The 26,200-nt window shown below is 36.5% G+C and overlaps 1 protein-coding gene across 10 annotated transcripts in view; it reads right to left on the bottom strand.

The window, feature by feature from the left end:
* Window positions 1-26,200, bottom strand: part of Kif27 (kinesin family member 27) — a 103,003-nt gene that overhangs the window by 39,860 nt on the left and 36,943 nt on the right. For 8 of the 10 annotated variants that reach the window (XM_074052287.1, XM_074052283.1, XM_074052284.1 and 5 more), the window contains 6 exons: window positions 24,682-24,888; window positions 19,491-19,660; window positions 18,875-18,978; window positions 16,490-16,645; window positions 12,672-12,877; window positions 7,913-8,110 (listed from right to left, as the gene is read on the bottom strand). In XM_074052287.1, the coding sequence (XP_073908388.1) occupies window positions 7,913-8,110; window positions 12,672-12,877; window positions 16,490-16,645; window positions 18,875-18,978; window positions 19,491-19,660; window positions 24,682-24,888 (1,041 nt within the window). The remainder of the gene's footprint in view (window positions 1-7,912; window positions 8,111-12,671; window positions 12,878-16,489; window positions 16,646-18,874; window positions 18,979-19,490; window positions 19,661-24,681; window positions 24,889-26,200) is intronic. The other 2 variants (XM_074052286.1, XM_074052288.1) reach the window with 2 other exon arrangements.

Here is a 26,200-nt window from a genome sequence, read left to right as displayed (position 1 = left end):
GCTATCATTAAATACATAAATAATAGCTTTCTTTTCTTTTTCTGTTCTTTTCATTGCAGTGCTGGAGCTTAAACCCAGAGCCTCTAGCACTGACCTATACCTACAGCCTGGGAGTAAGTTTCTTAACATTTCTTAGTTGCAAAAAGAAAGAAAATGAGTAGATGAAAGTTGAATTTGGAAAAAAAATAGTAATTTTTAGGCTGGGTTGTATAAGCTCAGTGGTAGAGCACTTGCCTAACATACTAGAGCCTTAGGTTTAATCCCCAGCATGGCAAATTAGTTAAGTAAATAAAGCCATTAATGGTTAGCTGGTCTTTAAAAAATAATAATTTTACCTTTTGCTGAGGCAATAAAAATCTAACTGCAAAAGTCAAGGTTCACTAACGTAACAGAGCAATTTTTTTCATTCTTTGTGTTTACAAATTAGCATAACAGAGTAAGAGTCTGACCAATTACAAATGTGATTTTTCCTTTCTGCCCTTCTGGGCTCACGAATTTCATAGTTACTCCACCCAAGACAGCCTTCTACTATGGGTGTATTTGAATTTATTATAGTACAAATTCAAAAAGAAAAGTAACACTCAAGTTTTCAATGCTCATGAATAGAAGTCTGCAGCATAAAAAAAAAAATAGCCTTGCAAGAGAGATCATGGTCCTGTGAAGAGTATTTTCCAAATTTCATTAGTTCCCATCCACATCTTAAGAGTCAAAAGTCCCAGTGTTGTTCACCACTAATGCTTGGCAGGAATCAGGAAAGAGGCCACGGAAAAGTAGCCCATTTCACACACTATTTGTTACTGGTCCATGATGGATAAGTATAGAAATTCAAAGTCTGTGGTTAGATACTTTTATATCAATTTGACAGGATAATTCTATGTGTACTGACTCCTATAATTTAAAAAATGGACTTCAGCTGGGCACAGTAGCACACCTATAATTTCACCTACTCAGGAGGCTGAGACAGGAGGATAATGAGTTTGGGGCCAGCCTGGGTACTACAGTGAGACCCTGTCTCAAAAAAAAATGGATTTTATTTGTATATTTAATTTTATTTTTCTACTAATTCACATTTCACAAAGATTGGGCTGTGACACATACAGTTAGGAAAGAGGAACTTATTAGATTCCTTGGTCTGATGTGTCACAGATGGCCAAATTGCAGTCCAGTCATTGTGGGGACTAGGCCCCAATACTGAGAGGAAGGAGAGGCCACTGGGCTAGCTGCTAGATAGCCCTAGTAGTAGTCTCAACACGGGTTTACATTGCCATTGGAGACAAGATGAAGCCAAAGCATTCCCATGCTCTAAACAGGAAGCCAGACCACCCTATGAGTTATTCCAGCTATGGGCTATATCATCAGGAGCAGGGGAAGGTAGACAAGGAAGAACAAATTCTAGCCAATCAATTCTATGCAGAAAGAGGAAGCCACGCACTCAACTACCACATACACTACACTGGATGCCATCTTGGGAAAAGAAGTATAGGGAGGAAGAGGCTAAGGGACTGAGCACTGTTATTCAAGAGACCTAAGAATTATGTAAAGGAAATATTTACATTTTCAGAGTAAGATTTGGACAGGACATCTGGTTAGTTCCTACCCTATTTCTCACAAGGATCACAGGTCTGCTATAGACTAATGAAATTTTCTGTGTCCATCTGAGTTATATTATGAGTGAGTTTGGACCCCATTTTTATTTTGCTAACTCTAGTTCATACTTACAATTTAGCCCATCTCAAGGTGCTAGCAACTATGAGATGAGAAAGAATGCCACCTTAAATAAAGGCACCTTATACTTGAAGTTGAATCACTACTACTTCTATCTGTCTGTATACATTTTTAAAATATGCTGCAGTAGGTCTAATTCCTTCTCATACATGTTGCTCCAGGCATTATTACCTTTTTCCCTATTACTATATCAAAGTCACTGTGTAATAGACACTGCTAGATTTTTTTTAAAAAATCTGTACTATTTAACCCCCATCACAATAATACTGCAAGAAAGTGACTATTATAAACTCCACTTAATACAAGGAAATGGGTGCTTAAGGAAGTCAAACAACACCCAAGATCATGCCACCACCCATAATTTCAGGAGTTCTTAGTTCTATGCATAAGTCATACTATTTTCTGGAAATGGTTTAGGCAAGTAGAAAATGAATAAGTAGGAGTGTCATGGAAAGATGTCCTTTAGGACTGTGAGCAGGTTTTCTGTTTTTGCATGCAGTAGTGGAACTGTCAATGTACACTTGGAGCAATCTATTCCTTTTTATGGTACCAATATTCCCCATAAATGGGTCATTTTGCTAGAATTAGAAATGTGATTAGAAGGAACAAAACTGCCATACAGTTCTCTTTGAACAAGAGAGTTGTTTTTCTTTTCCCAAGCATGGATTTAGAGAATGTTATATCTTGCTGGTTCAAGTTATGGCCTGTGAGACATGAGAAGGTAAAACTCAAAGACAAAACTGACAGGCAGGCCTGATTCTTACACTGGAGGAGGGACTTTGATGAAGAGCCAAGGTTGTAAACAACAGAAGTAGAAATGGGACAGATTTAAGATATCTGGAAGATATACTATAAAGAGGAAGTCAATGATGGCTCCTAAATTTCTAGTTTACCCAACTGACTGAGTGTATGTACGTATAAATACATATATAATATATATATGCATATAATGAAAAAATATATAAATAACGTAAGCCACATTGGAGAACTATAGTCTCTTCCCCGCGAAGGGAGCTAAGCAAGGAAGATTGTGAATTCTATGACAACTTAACAAAAATGTTGTTGATTGGATTTATAAATCTGGAGATCAAAGGACAGAATTGGGATTAAGGATTAAATCTAGGAGCTGTCAGAGTTTAATGTTAGCCATGGGGGGAAAAAAAAGAGAGACCACTTAAGATAGAGTACAGAAGACAAGAGCAATAGGCAAAATCTTTGAGGAACTCCATTATTAAAGGACTGATAGAATAGAATAAGCTAGAAAAAGATTTAAAAAAGAAATAAGAAAGAAGCAAAAGTAAGGAGTAAAATGTCATGAAGGTAAAGAAGAAACTATTTCAAGATGGAGTGATGAACTATGCTGGATGCATCTGAATGTTAAGATAAGGGCTTTATGCTGAAATATCACACCACACCCAACAAATGTGTTCAATTATCATAGATCAAGTAAAATTTTAATTTTAAAAAATAATAACTTTAGTGACATAGAGAACACTAGTGAACTCAAGAGCCTTGAAGTGGTGGAAGAGCCAGAACCCAGAATGAAGAGGATAAGAGAATGAATGGGAACAGAAGAAACAAATGCAGTCAACTTTTCTAAGAAGTCTGGTTATGAAGGGAAGATGAAAGAAGTCATAGTTATATGGAAAAATAAAGTTGAAGGATAATTTTAGGATGATAAAAATCTAAGATACTTAAAGACAGAATACAAGAGAAAAGGAAAAGTTGAAGATATAGAACACAAAAGGATTAAATAAAACACATGTGTGCTTAGCATATTATCATCTGAATATACTCAGTAAGTATTTACTCCTATAATAATTACCATTTTGAAGGATGAGTAACCCAAGGAAATTAAGAAAACAATTCTATTTATAATATCTAAAAGAATAAAATATCTAGGAATAAATTTATAAGACATTGATGAAATTTTTAAAGACTAAATAAACAAAGACATCCCACGTGCATGCATAAGACTTAAATGCTGTCCATGTCAACAGTATGCTTGCAACCCAGCACTTAGGAGACAAAGACAGAAGGATCCCAAACTCAAGGCCAGCCTGAGTTACATAATGACTTCCAGAGCAGTCTAGGTTACATAGCAAAAAAAAAAAAATTGTTTCGAGTCAGGGTCTTACTATGTTTGAAAGGCTAGCATGAAACTCACTATGTAGCCCATGCTGGCCTGGAACAAATGAACTGACTGATTATAACTAACTATCCCTCTTTAAAAAATAGATGTCAATATCAGCCAACAAAGTCTATAGATTCAATGCAATCCCTATCAAAAATGCAATCCTTATCAAAATTTCAGTGGAGGGTGGGGGATATAGTTCAGTGGTAGAACACTTGCCTAACATATACAAGTCCTAGATTCCATACCCAGCACCACAAGAATTTTTTCCAATGGCTTTTGCAGAAATGTAAAAGCTAATCCTCAGATTCATACAGAATTGCAGATGACTTGAAGGCAACCTTGAGAAAGAAGACCAAAGTTGGAGAACTTCTCAATTTTAAAACTTACTACCAGGCTTCCCTAATCAAAACAATGTGGTCCTGGCATGAGGACAGAAATCTACACCAGTGGAATAGAGCCGAGAGTTTAAAAACCACACATGTATGGTCAACTGACTTTTATTTTTTGCAGTACTGGAGTTTGAACTCCTGACCCTGAACTTGTGAGCCAAGTACCTATCACTTGAGCCATGCCTACAACCCATTTTGCTTTTAGTTTGTTTTTCAGACATGGTCTTGTGCTTTTGGCCAGCTTCATACCACAATCCTCCTACCTCTACATCCCAAGTAGCTGGAATTACAGGTGTGTGCCCAGCCCCCTAGATGACTTTTTAAAATAAAAACTATACATATGTAAGGTATACAACATAGTGTTTTAATATAAGTGAAATGATACTATAGCCAAGGTAATTAATATAACTATCTACTCACATAATTGCCATTTTTGTGAGAAAGAGTAGCTAAAATCTGCTATTTTAGCAAATTCTTAATGTTCTTTTTTTTTCCCTTTCCTTTTGTTTGGTTTTTTTGTTTTGGTTTGTTTTGAGGCAGTCTCACTTATGTAGCCCAGGCTAGCCCTAAACTCAAGGTCCTCCTGCCTCAGCCTCCTGAATGCTGGTGTTGCAGAAAGTATTTATTACTTTACCCAACTTACAATACAGTATTCATAACTACAGTCATAAAGCTACATATTAGATATCTAGACTTACTCATCCTGTGTAACAGCAACTTTTTTCTCTTTGGTCAACATTTGCCCCACCATAGCATCTCTCCACTGCCCTAGCAAACTGATTTTGACAGGGGTGTCAAGTCCATTCAAAGGAGAAAGAACAGTTTCTTCAGCAGATAGTACTGGCACACCTGGAGTTCTATATGCAAAAGAATGAAGTTGGACCCCTACTTTACTTCATACACGAAAACTGAGCCAAAATAGATTAACCACCTAAATATAAGATCTAAAACCATAAAACTCCTGTCAGAAAACCTAGGGCTAAGTCTTCATGACCTTGGATTTGGCAATGGGTTCTAGATTTGACAACAAAAGCATGAGCAACAAAGAAAAAAATAGATAAATTGGACTTCAAAATTAAAAACTTTTGTGCATGAAAGAATATGTAAATGTGTAAGTTGTTTACAGTGGTGTACATCTGTAGTCTCAACTACTCAGGAGGCCAAAGTGGGAGGATCACTTGAGTTCATGAGTTTGAGATCAACCTGGGCAACATCTTGAGAACCAGTCTCGAAAGAAATAAAATAACGAGTTTAAAGACAACCTAAGTAATGGGAAAACATATCTGGAAATCATGTATCTGACAAGGCTTAATGTCCAGAATATGTAAAGAATTCCTACAACTTAACAAGGTAAACAGCCCAATTAAAAAGTGAACATGGCTGGGTGTGGTGGTGCCTACTGTAATCCCAGCACTCAGGAGGCTAAGGTAGGAGGACTGAGAGTTCAAGGCCAGCCTAATCTACACAGTGAGTTCAAGGACAACCTGTGAAACATAGTGAGATCCTGTCTCAAAAAACAGGGTTGGCACAGTGGTTCAAGTGATAGAACACCTACCTAGCAAGCTCAAAGCCCTGAATTCAACCCCCAGTACCACCAGAAATAAATAAATGAACAAAGTGAACAAAGGATATGAACGACATTTCTCAAAAAGATACTCGAATAAGCACATGAAAAACGCTCAACATTATTAGTAACTAGAGAAATGCAAATCAAAACCACAATAAGATACTACTTCAGCCAGGTGCTGGTGACTCACACCTTAGTCCTAGCTACTCAGGAGGCAGAGATCAGGAGGATTGTAGTTTGAAGCTAGCTCAGGCAAAAAACTCACGAGACCCTATCTTGGAAAAACCTAACACAAATAGGACTGATGCAGTGGTTCAAGCAGTAAGAGCATCTGCCTAGCAAGTATGAGGCCCTGAGTTCAAACCCTAATGTTGCCCACCACCCCCACCCCAAAAAAAGATACTACTTCACACCTACTTTGCTGGCTACAATAAAATAGAAAATAATAATGAGATAGGGAGGAATTAGAACATTCATACATAGCTGGTGAGAATGCAAAATGATGCTGGAAACCACTGGCATTTCCTCAAAGGGCTACACATAGTTACCATATGACCCAGAAATTTTACTCTTAGGTACATACCCAAAAGGTACTGAAAGCAGGAACACTTATTCATATGCCAATGTTCTTATCATTATTCACAATAGCCAAAAGGTAAAAACAACTCACTGTCCATCAATGGATGAATGGATAAATAAAATGTGGTATTATCCATATAAAGGTGGTTTCTACTGTTGGGTTTTTTTAAAATGGGTTCTTGCTATGTTGCCCAGGCTAGCCTCAAACTTCTGGACTCAAGAGATCATCCCACCTAATCCTCCCAAGTAGCTAGGACTAAAGGTGCATGCCACTGCACCTAGCTTTGCAATGGAGTATTATTTGGCCATAAAAAGAATAAAGTTCTGATACATGGTACAACATTATGCTAACTGGAGTAAGTCAGACATAAAAGGACAGATGTTGCAGGATTCCATTTACATGAAGTATCTAGAAAAATCACATTCATAGAGACAGACAGTAGATTAGAGGTTATTAGAAGCTGAAAGAAGACAAAAATGGGGCATTATTGCTCAATGATAGAGTTTGTCTTTGGGATGATGAAATGGTTTTGGAAACAAGGATGATGGCTATACAACACTGTATTATTAGTGCCACTGAATTATATACTAAAGTTGTTAAAATTATAAATTTTATGTTTTATATATATATTACCACAGCTTATAAAAATTAAAATGATACACCAAAATCCATTGTACAGTATGTGAATTATATACCAATAAAGTGGCTATTAAAAAATGAGCAAATATGGGCCGGAGGAGTAGGTCAAGCAGTAGATCACCTGCCTCACAAGCACAAGGCTCTGAGTTTAATCCCCAGTCCCAGAAAAAAAAAAAAGAAAACAGAAGTTAAAAAATGAGCAACAATTCTTAAGTTCCCTCTGTAACTAGATTCTGTGATTTTGGACTACAGGTATGGCTCAAGCAGTAGACTGCCTGCTTTGTGAGTACTTCCTTTGCTAGTGTGAAGCCCTGAGTTCAAACCCCAGTTCCACCAAGATAATAATATTCTGTGATTTTTTATGGCCTGAAAGTAGATTGTATCCAACATCAAAAATCCAATGATGTTGATAATGGGGAAAGCTATGCCTGTATGTATGGGACTAGATCTTCCTCTCAAATTTGCTGAGAACCTAAAACTGCTGTAAAAAAAAATAAAGTCTTGCTGGGCATGGTGGTTCAAGTCTGTAATCCTAGTTCCTCAGAAAGCAAGAGACTGGGAGGATTGCGGTTTGAGGCCAATGAAGGAGAAAGGAACTACTGGGAAGGGGGCTAGAGCCTCAATTAAAGATCCTACAAAGAAAAATCACCATACCTATTCTTTTGTGAAGTCAAAGCCTTCAAAGACGGTATTTGGAATTCAATAAATAGGTTTTACTATGTAGATGAACAAGCTTTAAAGTGAGTAGGACTGTAGTGAAAGGAAGATCAAGGATAGATATTTCACAAGCCAACTAAATCAAGACCTTGACTTCTTTAGCTCTGAGCCATTTAACATTTCATATTATACTTAGAAGGAATGTATGACAATATTACTTTGATTTTTTGTTGATCTCGCTTAATTTCTGCATCCAGTTCCTTCTTTTTTTCATTTTCTTCTTGAAGTCTTTTTTGCAGCTGTATCTTCTGATGTTTCATGCGATTTACATTCTGCTGTAGTTCACTGGCACGTTTCTCATTTTGTATCGACAGTGATGCCAATTTCTTACTATCTTGTTGTTTCTTCTGTAAGACCTAAGATCATATGGAATATTTCAAGATGAAAAAGTGTACCTCTCTCTACTAAACAATCTTTTCATTCAGTGGTAAAGGCAGCCATTTTCCCTATATTTCCATTCATTTTTGATAGGTTCACACTTGTTTGTTCTTCTACATTTCTAATTTTGCAACTGGGAAAAATCATAATTTTCACCAGATATGCAAACAATTAAAAATTATGAGCGTTCCTAATGCTGACAACCACAGCAGAATGGCCCTCTTTACTTTTTTATTAAGAATTTTCATTTAAAAAATAACTGCACATGAAAAAATTATACAATATCAAAACTGAACATATATTTTTAAAGATTCTCTCTTATCCCAGACCCCTAATCTACCTATCCTACTCTCTGACACAAAATTACTAATTGATTCTTCTAAAAATAATTTATGCATGTTGCATCTTACAGGTCTAAGATTTGTTCTATGTGACTGCATAGTATTCTACTGTACTCTTTATATCCAGCTGTAACCTAAATCATTAACTCCTTGAATTAAGATGATCTGATACAACATTTTCCCTGACAGTGTCCATTATTTTAACACCTAAAATTATTTATAGATAGCATTAAACATTTGTTACATTTTCAAAGTATTTTAACTACCAATATAAAACAACAGAGTGTTAAAATTTAATCCTGGTTAAATAAACGTATATTACACTTGTACCATTTAGTACCTTTTAGATGGCATAAAAAAGTTAAGGGGAGGTCATCCGTAAATTATTCAGACCACAATTAATTAATAGGTTGTTAACCTAAGCACATTTTCTTTTAATTAAATGTAAGGACTCATGGAGATGTTGCAGCTTACGGTGTGGTCTGTGGACCAGCACTAGATTAGACTGTTGATAAAACACTAAACACACCATTAGATTTAGTTGAGTTGCTATTATTTTCATGGATAAAGACTTTTTTTTTTTTTTTTGAGACAGGGTCTCACTGTGTAACCCAGGCTGGCCAGAAATTCTTGATCCTCCTGCCTTGGTCTCCTGACTCCTGGGTTTACAGGTGTGCATCACCATGTCTGGTTCATGCAAGACTTTTTGATGAAGGAAGCTCCAAACTGATTGACCTTATATCACTGGAGACCAAAAACTAACAATCTGTACATGGCCACTAGCTTGGAGGCCACAGGCCTTTGTGGTTTCCGTTATCTGGAATTGGATGCTAGTTTTGCCACATAACATAATATCAGCATATCAGTTTCTTTTTCATGTAATATTGAAAATATCAGGCAAGTGTTGGTGGCCTGTACTCCTGGCTACTTGGGAGACTGAGTCTGGAAGGACTGTGGCTTGAGGCCAGCCTGGCCAAATAGTTCATGAGACTCCCCATCTCCAAAATAACCAGAACAAAATGGACTGGAGGTATGGCTCAAGCAGTAGAAAGCCTGCTTTGCAAGTGCAAAGCCCATTCCCACCAAAAATAAATAAATAGATAAAAAATATCAATAGATAGCCTGATAAACTTACTTAAAAGTCAGACAAGCTGCCAAAAAAGGACACCTTTTGTTAGCATTAAACTATCAATGTCAAATGTAACTCTACATATATCTAAAGACATAAACATACAGATTTTTAGATTGTTTTTGGCAGTACTGGGGTTTGAACTCAGGATCTCACATGTACTAAGGCAGATATTCTACTGCTTGAGCCAGTCTGCCAGCCCGTGTGTGTGTGGTGTAGGGTGTGTGTGTGTGTGTGTGTGTGTGTGTGTGTGTGTGTGTGTGTGTGTGTGTGTGTGTGTTGGGTGTTTTTGAGATAAGGTCTCTCAAACTATTTGCCCGGGCTGGCCTCAAACTTCAATCCTCCTGATCTGTGTATGTGTGTGTGTGTATGTATTTATGTGTGTATGTTGGGTGTTTCTGAGATAAGGTCACTCAAACTATTTGCCCGGGCTGGCCTCAAACTTCAGTCCTCCTGATCTCTGCCTCTCAAGTAGCTAGACTTACAGGCATGAGCCACTAGTGTCCAGCTTCAAATTTTAGATTTTTTTGAATTTAAAACATTTTTGTTTATTTTTTTTGGCAATACTGGGGTTTGAACTCAGAGCCTCACGCATGCTAGGCATGTGCCCCACCACTTGAGCCACTCCACCAGCACGAGTTTTTAGTTTTAAAAATGAAAATAATTGGCTGAACACAGCAGCTCATACCTATAATCTCAGCAATGAGGGAAGTGTAGATTGAGAGGATTGGAGTTCAAGGCCAGCCCAGACAGAAAGTAAAAGAGACCCCTTTCAACACATAAGCAAAGCATAGTTGTGTATACTTGTGGTCCAGCTACATGAGAGGCCGTAGGTTAAGAAATCCTATGTAAAAAATAATCTAAAGCAAAAGGGCTAGAGGCATGCCTCCAGTGGCAGAGTACTTGCCTAACAAGCACAATGCCCTGAGTTTAAAATTGCAGTACCACCAAAGGAAAAAAAAAAAAGGAAATAACTAAATAACTGCATTATATTAATGAGAATGCTAGTATTTCAATATTCTAAAATGGCATATTAAATTACTGAAAACTGGTATTGTCATCATCACTATGTGATTCTGAATGAGTTATTTAACCTTTCTAAAACTTAAGTTTGCTCACTTGTAAGATGAAAACATACACTTCAAAGGATTCAAAGGATCATTACTTAATGATTAAATAATACACACTGGTACATATTTGGCACCTTGTAGACACACAACAAATGCAACTATTGTACTCATCTTCATCTAGCCCCATCCTTGTCTAGTTAAACCCTATTAGTAATTTTAATTTACTCTTTTAATCACAACCATTTTAATTGTGTGAGATTAGAAAATATAAAAATAATCTTTGTAAAATCCTTAACAATGCTTAAATTGTGTATGTATATGATATTAATGTTACTCATGAGTGTAAGAATTGTATCAGGAATGAAGCTAGGATATAAACCTATGAAGTTATAAATAAAATTTTACAATAAACACAAAGGAAAAATCTTACTAGGTTTAGTCTACTAAAGTCTTGTTAAAATGAGTACTTTGTTAAGACATCATGTCTCTAACTTAAAGGATCAAGAAATGAAAAAAATTGGTTACAAAACTCTGGGAGGTGAATTCTAAGTTGAAATAATTATTCTGAAGGAAAAATGACAGGTGTTACATGTACAACCACCATTCCTCCTTGAAGCAGTTCAAACATTCAAGTCATTATTTTAACTTGGTAGTAACTTGACAGGCTGTACAGCCAACAACTGTTAGTGAATTCAGATGTTTGATGCATGGAAACTGTAGGAGGGGCTGACTTTCATCTCTACCTGTGATAGGTCTTGGAATAACAAAGATGCATAGTAAATATTTACCTTGTTGAAAAAAGTAACAGTGACATAGTTACTTTCTCAAAATAATAATAATGCTCTGAACAAGTTAATTACAACTCAGCTCTAGCTACAATGGAAACAGCAGGAATATGTTCATTATGATCTGATTAACAAAGCACTGTGACTATCCCCAAAGCATCTAGAAATGGCTTCCTTACACAAAATCTCTCTGTAATGGAATATTCTCATAGCATAGGATTTTTAAAAAATATTTTTACAGTGGTAGGAACTGAACCGAGGGCTTTACACATACTAGGCAAGCACTCTTACTACTGAGCTACCTCTCCAGCCCTAGAACAGGGTTTTTGATTTTTTTTTTCCAGTACTGGAGTTTGAACTAAGGGCCTCACACTTGGCTAGGCTGGCAATTTACCACTTGAGCCAAGCCTCCAGCCCTTTTTGCTTTAGTTACTTTTCCAATAGGATCTCACATTTTTGCTCAGGGAAGCTGGACCATGATCCTCTTAATTTGCACCTCCTGTGTAGTTGGGCTGACAGGTGCATGCCATCACACCCAGCTTATTGGTTGAATGGATTCTTGCTAACTTTTTGCCCAGGCTGGCATGGAACACTATGCTCACAATTTCTGCTTCCCCAGTAGCTGATTAACAGGCCAGTGAGCCACTGCTCCCAGCAAGAATTTTTAATTGTAGCTATTTCTGAAGTTGTAGCTAAATTCAAGCATTAGAAAATTACAGTTGAATCATGTTACTCAAGGTTATTAACCTTTCTTAAACCAATCAGTTACAGTTTTAGAAAACTATATGAAATAGTTCCCATTTGTTGAGTGTTTACAAAGTGCCACACAGATACCTGATGTTTTATGTATATTTTTAACCATTATTTAATCCTCTGTCCTTCATAAAAGGATGCTATTTCTAACCATGTGGTTTTTTACATCAATATTAAAATAATACACTTATTGATAAAGAAATATACTACCCAGATCGTAAGATATGTAAACCAACCATAACCTGGGGGGGTGGGGGAGGGATACCATCCAGTTTCTACTACTCTGAATCTCACTTCTTTCCTAACTTGGTACAGGAATCCTCAAAAGTAGCATTCTTTTTTCTTACAGTGATGGGGATCAAACCATGGGCCTCATCAACACTAGGCTACATTCCCAGCCCAGCAGGATTCTTAAGGAAGGAAGGAAAAAAACGTTTTCTCAATTATAGTTTTTAAGTTACCTGGATTCTCAGCTTTGCAGCATCCATCTTCTTACGGAATTCTTTCTGTAATTTTACCTTCAAAGCAACGTCAGAAAGATCTTTGTTTTCCAGTTCCTGCAGCTGCTTTTCTGTTTCAGTCAGTTCCACTTTTGCCTGTTCTGCTTCATGCTCTAGTTTTGTTACTTTCAGAGAATACTGTCTGCTTATAGATTTGGCATCATTACCTTCACCATAATAACAATAATAACAATTATAAATTGTGTTAAATAAAACATTAAAACAAAAATGCTCTACTCTAAAATTCCACCTGAAAAAAAAAAAAAATAAAATAAAATTCCACCTGGACATTTAAGGTATAACATAAAAACCCAGCTGTCCCTACCCACCCCCAAACATAGCTTGCCACTAGGCCTCTTAATAATTAGTTCCTTAATGACTGTTCCCATTTGGTACCAGATGATCTTCTCCCTGGTTCATTGTTTGTGTTTTAGTGTGAAATTTTTGACCCTCTGAATTTGCAAGTGAGTTTTACTGACATCAAACTCCAGGTAAGAAGGCTATTAGAAATGCCTCTGTCTCTTGGCTTTCAGCTACCCATGATCTGTCTTTTTGAAATTTTAAAAAATTACTATGGAAAAAACATAAACATATCAAAAGTAAAGAAGTGAAGAAATGAAAACCCACCACTCAGATTCAATAGTTATCAATATTTTTTCACAGTTGCTTCAACTAAGCTTCCTTTTGTTTTACTTTGCTTAAATATTCTGAAGCAATCCCAGATGTTATATCATCTGATTTATACATACTTCAATAAACATCTATACAAAATATAGACATTACCAAAGTCATCACATCTAACATTAACATTAACTCATTAGTCCATATTCAGACTTCCTCAATTGCCTCAACATGTCTTTTATAAACTGGCTTATTTTAATTAGGATCTATAAAAGGTCCACAATATATCTGATTGCTAAGAATCTTTTATCTTAAGAAAAGATTTGCTTAAGAATCTTTTAATCTACAGCTGATTCCTTTTTTCATTACATTAAATTTGTTAAAGATTCTTTTAAAATGCTTTACTTAAAAGTATTTAGAACATACAGAAAAACAGGACATAGAAATCTCTACATTTGTTTTCATTCTAAGGCCAGATACTGACTCTAAAAGTTTGCTTTTGATTTATTCTAAATAGGAAACTATCTCTCAACTAGACTGGCAACTCGTGACAGCAGGAAACAGGAGTCTAGAGCTCAGAGGATGAATAGTATATGACACTGTTATACAGTTTGTTACACTGTATAACATTATACAGAAAATCTTATAATTTTTAATAAAAAGTTATTGAACTATTAAAGACAGTAAACTATCTTCTCACTCTAAAACTATATTTGACTAACTTTTTTATTATATTATTGTTGTATGACTAACTTTAAATACAAATAACTAGGGGGTTGGGGGCATACTTCAGTGGTAGAATGCATGCCTAGATGTCTAACATGTATGACTCTGGGATCAACCCCACACCCCCAAAATAAATACAATAAAACATAAAACTATTATGTATTTTAACAAATGTTGAATTATTCATCAGTTGTTCAGCAGACCAATATTTTATGAAACACTAAGAGAAAAATAAACAGGGCCAATTATGTCATGATAAAATGCTAAACTGCCATTGCCATTGATTGTAAGATACATCCTGATTTCAGAGATATTAAGATATAAAAAAAGCTTATTAGATTGATTATATATATTCGTTCTGTTATTACTGCTGACTAAATTAGCTCCTATCTGGGAGAAGTTTTCAGTGAGAGAACTGGAAAGTAATCATGCATTGATCCTTTTGCTAGTCACTACCTCTGAGGATCTTTAGGTAAGTTCCAAACTGTCCTTGGTCCTAAGGAGAAGACTGACTCTATGTCAGCTCAGATATTTTAAAGAACCAGGATGGGTATATCAGGCTACAAAAGTATTTTTGGTGAGATAACCTCTATGAAAGATAATTTATTCTAGGGAGTAAATATCCTCAAATTCCACAGGCACTATCCTGAAATTGTAAGTATAAAGAAATCATTTAAATTTCTAGATCAGCTACAAGATACTCCTAAGAGGAGTCAACTGGCATTTAATCCTGCCAGTGATAAAGAAGCATAGTCAAAGTCAATTAAATATCTGGGATAACTGGAGTTAGAACTGCATGGCAAGTATAGAACTAGAAATGAGGAAGGAAAATGCTTTGAGAAAGCAGAAGAGGTTGGGAAAGGAGGGGAACAATAGTTAGAAACCAAAGTTGCAGGAAAGCAGGGAAATGGGAAAGCCACTTTCTTCTTGCTGTCAGCATATTAGCATTCACCACAATTTAAGTCATTGTCATTATAGCCTTGGGTTTCAAGAAAAGTTCCCCAAAAAACTGACAATTGTTTCTTTCATGGAGTTGGAAAAAGAAATGCTAGTATCCTTTACTGAATTTCAAAGTAGTCAAGGCTGGTCATTTGGGTAAAAAACAAAAAACCTGAGTTATCCTTTCTAAGGCAAGTCTAGTACAGATAAGGAGATCTGGCACATATCCCCAACCTGACAAAGATATGAGACAAAGGAGAAGAGCTAAAAGCTTGGCTCACCTAGAAGAACAGCTCACAAAAACAAATCCTCACATCCTTAGAGAAATAAAAACTATCTCTACACCTAAGGGAACTATGGGGAGATAGAAAAGGAAGAGAATGATAGAAAGTGAATAATACTGAAACATAGTACAATCTGTGTATGAAGAAAGTATAACGAAATGCACTGAAAGCTGCTGAATAATAGGGCAATAGAGAAAGAGTAAGTAATAATGTGGGTTAATCTGATTAAAGGACAATATATACAAGTGTGAAATACCAAGGTGAATGCCCCCTTGAATAATCAATATAATTAAATATGAAGGAGCAGAAGATAAAACAGGTCCTATCCAGGAGGAGGTACCAGTGGGAGGAGGAAAGGCGTTAACAGAGAGGTGAAGGAGGGTGAATATGGTAGATGTATTTTGTATTACAACAGTAAAACTTGTGGAAATAGTTCTAAGAAGGTGGGGGGGGTGAGAGAGAATGATGGAGGGGATGAATCTAATTAAGATATACTATAAGCAAATATATAAATGTCACAATGACTCCCCCCGACTACTATTATATGCTAGTAAAAATAAAGAAAAATTAAAAACAAAGCAAAAAAATAAGAATATTTAAAATTAATGTTAAAAATGAACCATCAGCCGGGCACCAGCGCTCACACTTTTAACCTTAGCAACTCAGGAGACTGCAATTTGAAGCCAGCCCAGGCAAATAGTTTGTGAGATCCTATCTCGAAAAATCCCATCATAAAAAGGGCTGGTGGAGTGACTCAAGGCAATAGGCCCTGAATTCAAGCCCCAGTACCACAAAAAAAAAAAAAAAAGAGCCATCTGACTGGGATGTACCTCAGTGATAAAACACACACAAGACCCTAGGTTTAATCCCCAGCACCTCAAGGGAAAAATGAATTAGAAAAATGTCTCAGACATATTCCTAGATGCCTGGTATAATATTTTTAAATTGGGGAAAAATTAAGAGCCATAGATTTCTGTACAACACAGAGTTCCCATGCTCCAAACAATTCAAAGATGAAATATCAACATAACAAACTTCTATTGATAACTAATGTCCACATATTGGCTCTAAAACATATCTTGTTATACAAGCTACAGTGGATAGTTCTAAGTTTCAAAAACAAAAGTAAATGATACCACATTAGAAGCAATCCTAGAAGTTTTTTTTTTCTTCATGTAAGTTCATTTAAATACAGGACACTACTATTACCTGTTTTTATTAACTCTTTAATCAAATCTTCTTTCATCTTGATGTTAATTTTAAGTTCTCTCATTTTTTGTTTAGCTTCATTAAGTATAAGTTCTGAATTCCTTAATTTTTGCAAATTTGACTCTCGACCCTCCCGGAGACATTCAATCTTTAAATCTTTAAAACAGAAGAAACAAAATTCAGAAACAAAAATACCTGTTCATAAAAATATTCAATTGAAGTATAGTTCAAAAAGAAAAACAAAACAAAAGGAAATGAGAGGTAGCAGAGGAAGGGACAAACAGGAAGGGGAGGAAAAAAATGCATAGCAACTGAGACCTTACCTTTCTAGGTTACAGTCAGGATTTTCATTTACTTAAAAACTTTTAATTAAATGTGCGTGTGTATTATATATACATATATATATGTGTGTGTGTGTGTGTGTGTATATATATATATATATACTTTTTTTTTAATCATATCCCATAGGTTTGTATACACAGCTTGTCATTGCCTTTAACTGGAATTATCTGAGATGGATGTGAAATCTCCAGTTAGGTAAAGGGGTAAATTTTTGGCTTATTAACTTCTAGTTGTATGGTGATCAGAGAATGCAGTTTACTCAGAATATGGCCCTTTACTCTTTGTTACTGTCCTGCACCAGCATGTAAATCAACGTTTTTTCATAGCAAGGTTTTTCTCAATGAAGGAACTAGTGCACTCATTTCATGGTTGCGGACTAGAAATAAATAATTCAAGGATAGCTAGTTGAATAACACCTTTACTATTTCTACGTTTTGAAATTATTTTGGTTTATTTACAGTTAACTTTTGGTAAATATTCATGCATTTACTCTTAAAAAGAAGCTCTTTTTTTTATGCTGGAGCACTTTTCATTTTAAATTCTCTTTAACCATACTTTTCGTGTACTGACGCACTTACAGGCCGAAAGTAATGAAGTAATGAAAGGTATAAAGCATATTAGCTCAGGTATGAATATAAAAACCTGTATTCTGAGAGAGTTGGTCTGCATCTTTAGCCAAAATCTATTGGTAGAAACCCCTTTGCATTAAGGAATAAAAAGAGTGAAAAACTGAGGTAGAACTGAGAATGTAAAAGAAGTTCTGCCAGCTTGGAAAACATTCCTACCACGTTCTGGTTTTGAAAATTCCTAGATGCTTCTTAAATTATCGACTAAAAAGGGGGAGGGAGGAGAAGCTATTCATCTGATGGGACTAATATCCAGAATCTACAGGGAGCTCAAAACACTCAACCCCCAATGAAGAAATAGGCACATGAATTGAACAGGGAATTTTCAAAGGAAGAGGTACAAATGGCTAATAAATACAACTCCCCTGGCCATAAAAGAAATACAAATAAAAACTACACTAAAATTTCATGTCACCCAGATGGAATGGCTATCATCAAGAACATATACAACAACAAATGTTGGCAAGGATGCAGCAAAACAGAATTCCTACTGTTGGTAGGAATGTAAATTAATACAACCAATATGGAAAGCAGTATGGAGATTCCTTAAAAAACTAAAAGTAGCATTGCTATATGACGCATGATACCACTCATGGGCATATACCCAAAGGAATATAAGTCAGGATACAATAGAGACACTTGTATACTGGTATTTAATGCAGCTCTGTTCATAATAGCCAAGCTACAGAAACAACTCAGATGTCCTACAACTGATGAAGGAAAACAAAGGCCACATGTTTTCTCTCGTATGTGGAAGATAAATCCAAAAGATAAACATATACATAAAAACAAACATGACCATATACAAACTTATATGTAGAACATGTCAGTAATGGGGAACTACTCTATGGAATCTGGGGGAGGAGGAAAAGAAAAGAAATGACAGTGTCAATAATATCGAAATACATTACATCTGTGCAGGCAGAGGAATTAGCAATATGTATTAAAAGGTGTTGAATAATGGGGGTGTGGGAGGGAAGGGGTAAGGGAGAGTAATGGAAGGGGTTGAACTTGCCAATGTAAAGTATACTCACAGCAGAGATACTTCGAGAAACCCATTTGAACATTGACTTTGCAATTAATAATGAATAACAGGACTGTAAAATAGGTACAGTGCGAGGAAAGTGAATGGGATAGATGAAAGTGAGGGAATATGGCTGATGAACTTCATATACATATACAAAATAGAACAATGAAACCTCTTGCAATTGCTTTAAGTGGAAAAGAGAGAGGGTTGGGGGGAGATGTACAATGTAAGGCTATTTGGAATTGTCAAAATGAATCCCCCTGTAAATGAATAAAGAAAAAAATAAATCTCCGCCCCCGTACAACAAATACATTCTAATAAAAATGGGGGAAAGTGGGGGAGTGTCTTACAACGTTTAGATCTAAAATTATTTGAGAAAGTTTGAAATACCTTCATTCCCCAAACTTGACTTTTGTGATCCATCCTGGGTATCATTCAACTCAACAAGAGAACAAACAGAGCCTGGCTTTTTAATCCATGAGCGACTTGTACAGCTTTAAAAAAAAGATCAGGATAAAAGATAATTCTTGCCTTTCTAATCTGCTCTTAAATTAGTTTCTCCAAACAAGTAACAGTAATGTTAAAAATTAATTAAAATAAGCATAATTTTACTAATATTCCTCAAAAGTATGCTCTCCATGTTGGATTCAATGGAAAAGTCATGTTTGCTTCTAGTGTAGCAGTAAAATCAGGAAATACAAAAAATTCCCTCTGAAAATTCGAATAACTACAAATGCTCTGAAAGCAAAATTATTTTTCAATTATAAGACTGATGACTTCTGTTCAAACACTAAATTCATAGCACATTAGATGACAGTAGATTAACGAAAACTATTTGCTCTTTGATAAAATGGAAAAGATACACTTTAATAGAAAAAACTACATCTTCTGTTATGTATTCCATTATAAAATTATAATATTTATTAAATGGGTATACAGTACCCCATTAAATTATGGGGTACTGTATAATTATTAAATTATAATATTTATTAAATGGGGTACATACCTAATTCTAGATTTTTCCTGGCCTTCTGATTCTTCATCATCACTGTTACCAGAAAACTGGCAGTGGAGGACTTCATCTTCTTCTTCTATGTGACCCAACAGCATCTGACTTCGTGTTCGAAATCCAGCAAATACTTTATCCAGAGAGTACATAGGAGGACTTGAGTAGACCTTGCAAAGTGATTCCCCCACCCAATGACAAAAGAAGTGATTTGTTAAATGTCTGATTTTGTCCTATTCGATTTTTTTTTTTTGGTGGGACTGGGGTTTGAACTCAGGGATTTGTGCTTACAAGCAGGCACTGTACTACTTAAGCCATGCTCCCAGTCCATTTTACCCTGGTTATTTTTTGGAAATTGGGTGCCGCAAACAATTTGCCCAGGGTGGCCTCAAACCATGATCCTCCTTATCTCAGCCTCCTAAGTAGTTAAGATTATTACAGGCATGAGCCACAGGTGCCTGGCTCTATTATTCAAATTTTTAAAGAGAAGATTAGATAGGTACTCTTAAGATAGTCGATCACTGAAAATATGCCCCCCCAAAAAGATCAAAATTAATTTCACAATACTATTGTGCACTGTGGACACATACTTCTTTCAGAATCTACACAGTTCTTTCTCTTCTGGAAAGCTCTCCTATCTTCAATGATAGATTCATGTAAAAATAATATTAAAAAGTAAAACCAAGGCATCATGGAAAACATACCAGTTCTTCAACAAAGCACAGGCATTCCCCCAATAAAAGTGCCCACCACCCAATCTTTCCATTTCAGAACACATGGAGAATTTTGGGATTACTGCTGAATGTCTATGAACCCCTCCAATCCAAATCTCAACACAGAAAGAAATCCAGCACCATGATCAGCCACTCCCCCTGCCATGACAACACTCCTAACTTGGAATGCAGAACGCATTTACTCATACTTGACATGTAGTGGTTAGATACAGCTGAATTAATGTTTCAAGTGCTATATTTAATATATGCATATATATCATAGAATAAATTTTACGGGATAGTTTAGGATCAGTCTATATTAATAACATGTTATTAATGCACATGTTATTAGAAATGCACTTTAAGTACTCAAACATGACCTTGGAAATAGTTAACAATGAGGAGTTAGAAATTGTTTTTTATACTTTTTTCTTAAGTATAAAATTACTGTATGTTTTCTTTTTTATCTCACCTCTCTGTAACCAAACATTAGGATGATTTCTCAAAATAAGTAAATAATGAAATCTCAGGACATTCAGTTTATTAATATAAATCACTATATAAGGAGCCAGGCACTAGTGGCTCATGCCTATAATCCTAGCTACTGGGGAGACTGAGATCAGGAGGATCACAGTTCAAGGCCAACCTGGGCAAACAGTTCACAAGACCCCATCTCCAAAATAGACTGGAGGTATGGGTCAAGCAGTAGAGAACCTGCTTTGTAAGCACAAAGCCCTGAATTCAAACCCCAGTGTCTCTCTCTCTCTCTCTCTCTCTCTCTCTCTCTCTCTCTCTCTCTCTCTCTCTCTCTCTCACACACACACACACACACACCATTATATATGCTGTTAAAATTATAACATATAGTGAAATATGTATATCATATGGTGTTCAGCATTCAATCAGTTAACAGTAGGTCCCTCACTTATCCCTCATTAAGAGAAAAAAGTCTACCAAGTACAGAAGATTCTCTTAAATCTGATTTTTATGCCTCCTCTATTGATCACCTTCTAAGACCATCTATCACATCAACAGTAAGATGGATAGGGTTTTTGAGGTGGCCTCCCAGTTCTGGGAAATGACATATGAGGGATAGGGATTCTTCACAGAATAATCGATTCAGGAATTATCTACCTGATTAGTACAATGTGCCCAGCATAGCCATTTCACCCTATAACTGAAAGGCATTATAGTTTCTCTCGTCAGGGTTTGGATATTTTTTTAGGAGCAAATGAAACTTTTTATTAGGAGTCAAACTTTATTTTCTGGTGTTGTCATTTGCTTTTAAATTTTATTTTTACAAAAAAAAAAGTCAAATGGCTCAGCTTAATAATGAAAAGCAAGTAAGACCTGCCACAATGAGTAATATCTAGCAAATTAGTAAATGCTTATTCCAACACAACACATAATGGTTCTTGCCCCTCAAAAGTTCCTAAAACCTTCCATAATCCAGCCTCATTCTACCCTCCCCTCATTTGCTTCTATATTCCATAGGTACCGCTAGGGATATTTTAGCAAATTAACTATACCCCAAATAGTACTGATTGTAACATAGAACTAAAATAAGCTGACTGTGCAAAAAACTGAAACTAGATCCATGTATATCACCCTATACCAAGATTAACTCAAAATGGATCAAGGATCTTAATATCAGACCACAAACTCTAAAGTTGATACAGGAAAGAGTAGGAAATACTCTGGAGTTAGTAGGTATAGGTAAGAACTTTCTCAACGAAACCCCAGCAGCACAGCAACTAAGAGATAGCATAGATAAATGGGACCTCATAAAACTAAAAAGCTTCTGTTCATCAAAAGAAATGGTCTCTAAACTGAAGAGAACACCCACAGAGTGGGAGAAAATATTTGCCAATTATACATCAGACAAAGGACTGATAACCAGAATATACAGGGAACTTAAAAAACTAAATTCTCCCAAAACTAATGAACCAATAAAGAAATGGGCATGTGAACTAAACAGAACTTTCTCAAAAGAAGAAATTCAAATGGCCAGAAAACACATGAAAAAATGCTCACCATCTCTAGCAATAAAGGAAATGCAAATTAAAACCACGCTAAGATTCCACCTCACCCCTGTTAGAATAGCCATCATCAGCAACACCACCAACAACAGGTGTTGGTGAGGATGTGGGGAAAAAGGAACCCTCTTACACTGTTGGTGGGAATGTAGACTAGTACAACCACTCTGGAAAAAAATTTGGAGGCTACTTAAAAAGCTGGACATCGATCTACCATTTGATCCAGCAATACCACTCTTGGGGATATACCCAAAAGACTGTTACTCCAGAGGCACCTGCACATCCATGTTTATTGTGGCACTATTCACAATAGCCAAGTTATGGAAACAGCCAAGATGCCCCAGCACTGACGAATGGACTAAGAAAAAGGCAATGTGGTATCTATACACAATGGAATTTTGTGCAGCCATGAAGAAGAACGAAATGTTATCATTCGCTGGTAAATGGATGGAATTGGAGAACATCATTCTGAGTGAGGTTAGCCTGGCTCAAAAAACCAAAAATCGTATGTTCTCCCTCATATGTGGACATTAGATCAAGGGCAAACACAACAATGGGATTGGACTATGAGCACATGATAAAAGCGAGAGCACACAAGGGAGGGATGAGGATAGGTAAGACACCTAAAAAACTAGCTAGCATTTGTTGCCCTTAACGCAGAGAAACTAAAGCAGATACCTTAAAGCAACTGAGGCCAATGGGAAAAGGGGAACAGGTACTAGAGAAAAGGTTAGATCAAAAAGAATTAACCTAGAAGGTAACACCCACGCACAGGAAATCAATGTGAGTGAATGCCCTGTATAGCTATCCTTATCTCAACCAGCAAAAACTCTTGTTCCTTCCTATTATTGCTTATACTCTCTCTACAACAAAATTAGAAATAAGGGCAAAATAGTTTCTGCTGGGTATTGGGGGGGAGAGGGAGGGGGCGGAGTGGGTGGTAAGGGAGGGGGTGGGGGCAGTGGGGAGAAATGAACCAATCCTTGTATGCACATATGAATAATAAAAGAAAAATGAAAAAAAAAAAGAATGCTTTGGTTGTTTTCTTTATATATATAATTATGTCAAGTACAGAAAGAACATCTTTTGACTCTTGCTTTTATTTCCCTTACATAATACCAGACTTCATCAAGTATAAAATGCCACCAATTACAAGGCAACCATTATTTTTATACCATCAAGAAAGAAAAATAGCTGTCAAACTGTTATTTACCATTTACTGTAAAATGTACCCAGCCATCAATGATGACACATGTGAAAAAAATGTGTCTTACAATCAATGAAATTATCTGTTACAGATATCTATTACAGATTTTCAGCAGTGTTTTGGAATTTCATTAAACTCAAGCTATAACTAGGACTATCTTATAATTTTCCTTCCTAAGGTAACTTTTTAAATTTTTGTTTTTTGGTGGGACTGGAGTTTGAACTCAGGACTTTGTGCTTGCAAAGCAGGCTCTCTCCTGCTTCAGCCACACCTCCAGTCCATTTTGCTCTGGTTATTTTGGAGATGGAATCTCTCGAACTATTTGCCTGGGCTGGCCTCAAACCACAGTCCTTCTGATCTCAGCTTCCTATGTAGCTAGAATAAATAAAAATTAATACTAAACTTCGTATTCATGTTTGTTCCATCTTGACTTCATCAGCTTGGTAACACAGAATCATACATAAGTGTCATTTTGAAAACAGTAAGAAAGACCAAATAAATCAAAATAACTACCCTCCACCTCACCTTACATTTATGCCATCCAAAGGAAAAAAAAATCATGAATCAAACTTAGTAATGTCTGAAGTGATAGCTTTTACTTCTTGACAAAATGTAGACATTATCTTCATATAATTGTTTCCTCCAAATATAACTATGCATTCTCTTGCATTAATTTTTTTGTCAAAAACAAGCATGCTTGACCAAGTGCAGTGGCTCAAGCCTATAATTCTAGCTACCTGGGAGGAAGCACTTGAGAGGATTGCAGCTGGAGGCAAGACCACGCAAAGAGTTCCTAAGACCCCATCTCAATCAATAACTGGGTGTGGTGATTCATAACTGTCATCCCAGTTACGTGGGAAGCACAAACAGGAAGACCAAGGTCCAGGCCATGATACAAAAGAAGCTGATGGAGTGGCTCAAATGATAGAGCACTGCCTAGCAAGTAGAGCAAGCATGAGGCACTGAGTTCAACTTCCACTTGAACTGCCCAAAAATAAAGAAAGAAGAAAAGAAAGAAAAAAAGGAAGGAAGGAAGGAAGGAAGGAAGGAAGGAAGGAAGGAAGGAGGGAAGGAAAGAAGGAAGGAAGAGCATGCTCAAAAGAAGTGGTACATACAAAAATCCATGCAACCAAACAGAAAAACACAATGCAAAGACTTTACAAATATACAGTAATGGTATACTATAAATTTTGCTAAATCTCAAAATAAGAAAAAGATTAATTTTTAGACTTTACCTTCCTGGAATCTTGTCTTGCTGGGATGTGAATATAATACCCAAAATGAGTATCAAATGGTACAGTATATGGCCTCTTTTCAGGGATTCTGGCATCAGGCTCATCTCCACAATTTTCCTTAGCTGAGGAAGTCATGGATAGGTTAAGTTTTGTTAGTTCTTCATTCAGTTGATCCACAAGAAGTTGCTGTTCTATTATTTTTTCATTCTTTGTGGAAGAAAGATGAGAATTTGAAAAACAGAGAACTTCAGTACATGAGTAGGTAATGATTAGAAATGAATTTACATTGACCAAAATCACAACTACCTTAACAGTACAGTCAAGCCTCATTTATCCAAAGACTAGCCTTCTGGTGTTCACAAGTAGCTAGTATTGTTCAAACACATGAGAAACCTTTTCTTTTTTCTTTTTTTATTTTGCAGTGCTGGGGAACAAATCCAGGGCCTTGAGCATTCTACACCAAGTACGCTACCACTGAGCCACATCCCCAACTGATAAAAACCTTTTCAATATTAAGCAGAAATAGTCAAAAAGGTCACATACTCAAAGAAACACCCATTCACTGCAATTGCTGCTTTACCAGTGACTGAAACAACTTACTTAGCTGTCTTTATAAAAGGATGGACTTTTTGAGTAAAATCCAAGAAGTTAATAAGAGACAAAAAGTTGAAAAGTAGAGAAAGTATTATAGATTAGCAGAGGTTGCAGGAAAGGAGACAGAAAATGGTAAGCAGTTCTGTGAAGTAAAAGCCTTTACTCAGTGAAATAGGAAGCCAGAAGCACAGAGATAGAAGATGGCCAACTGGTAGTCCTGGGAGGAAGAGAACATAGAAACCAATGACAGAACACACTGTTTATCAAGTGTGTGTGTGTGTGTGTGTGTGTGTGTGTGTGTGTGTGTTTTTCTGGGTCCCTCTCTCTGTGATTTAGGTTTTCATGCATCAACTAAACAAAATCTTTGAATAAATAATGCTGAAAATTCTAACTTTAATCTTTGTTTTACAAGCACAAAATTACATAAACAAATCATTGTCCGATGAAGACTAGAGGTGTGACTCAAGCAGTAAAGTGCCTTCTTTGCAAGTGTGAAGGCCTGACTTCAATCCCCAGTCCCACCAAACAAAAAAGCTCAAAATTACAGAAAGTGTTGGGCATGGGTAGGTCACACCTGTAATCCCAGCTCCTCAGGAGGCAGAGATCAGGAGGATTGCAGTTCGAGGCCAGACCAGGCAAAGAGTTTGTGAGACCTTCTCTCAAAAATACCCAACACAGGGGGATTCCAAGATGGCGGCTGGAGGGAGGAAGCAGAAAGAGAGCCTCCTATAGTGAAATCTAGGAGAGACACCGGAGACACACTTTGCAGGCATAATCACACCTCCAGCTGGCGCAGAGAATCTCCACTTCACGTTAAACGGAGAAACGAGGAGGGCCCCGGGGGCCGCCAGTCGCCCGCACCCAGACAGCTTGGGAAGACACGGACCAGGTGAGCTTTGTGGTACTGCGGTACTCCCACAGACAA

This window comes from Castor canadensis, chromosome 13, assembly GCF_047511655.1.
Source record: "Castor canadensis chromosome 13, mCasCan1.hap1v2, whole genome shotgun sequence".
Lineage (NCBI taxonomy): Eukaryota > Metazoa > Chordata > Mammalia > Rodentia > Castoridae > Castor > Castor canadensis.
Note: the sequence above shows the minus strand (reverse complement) of the source record. Positions and strands in the feature narration are given on the sequence as shown.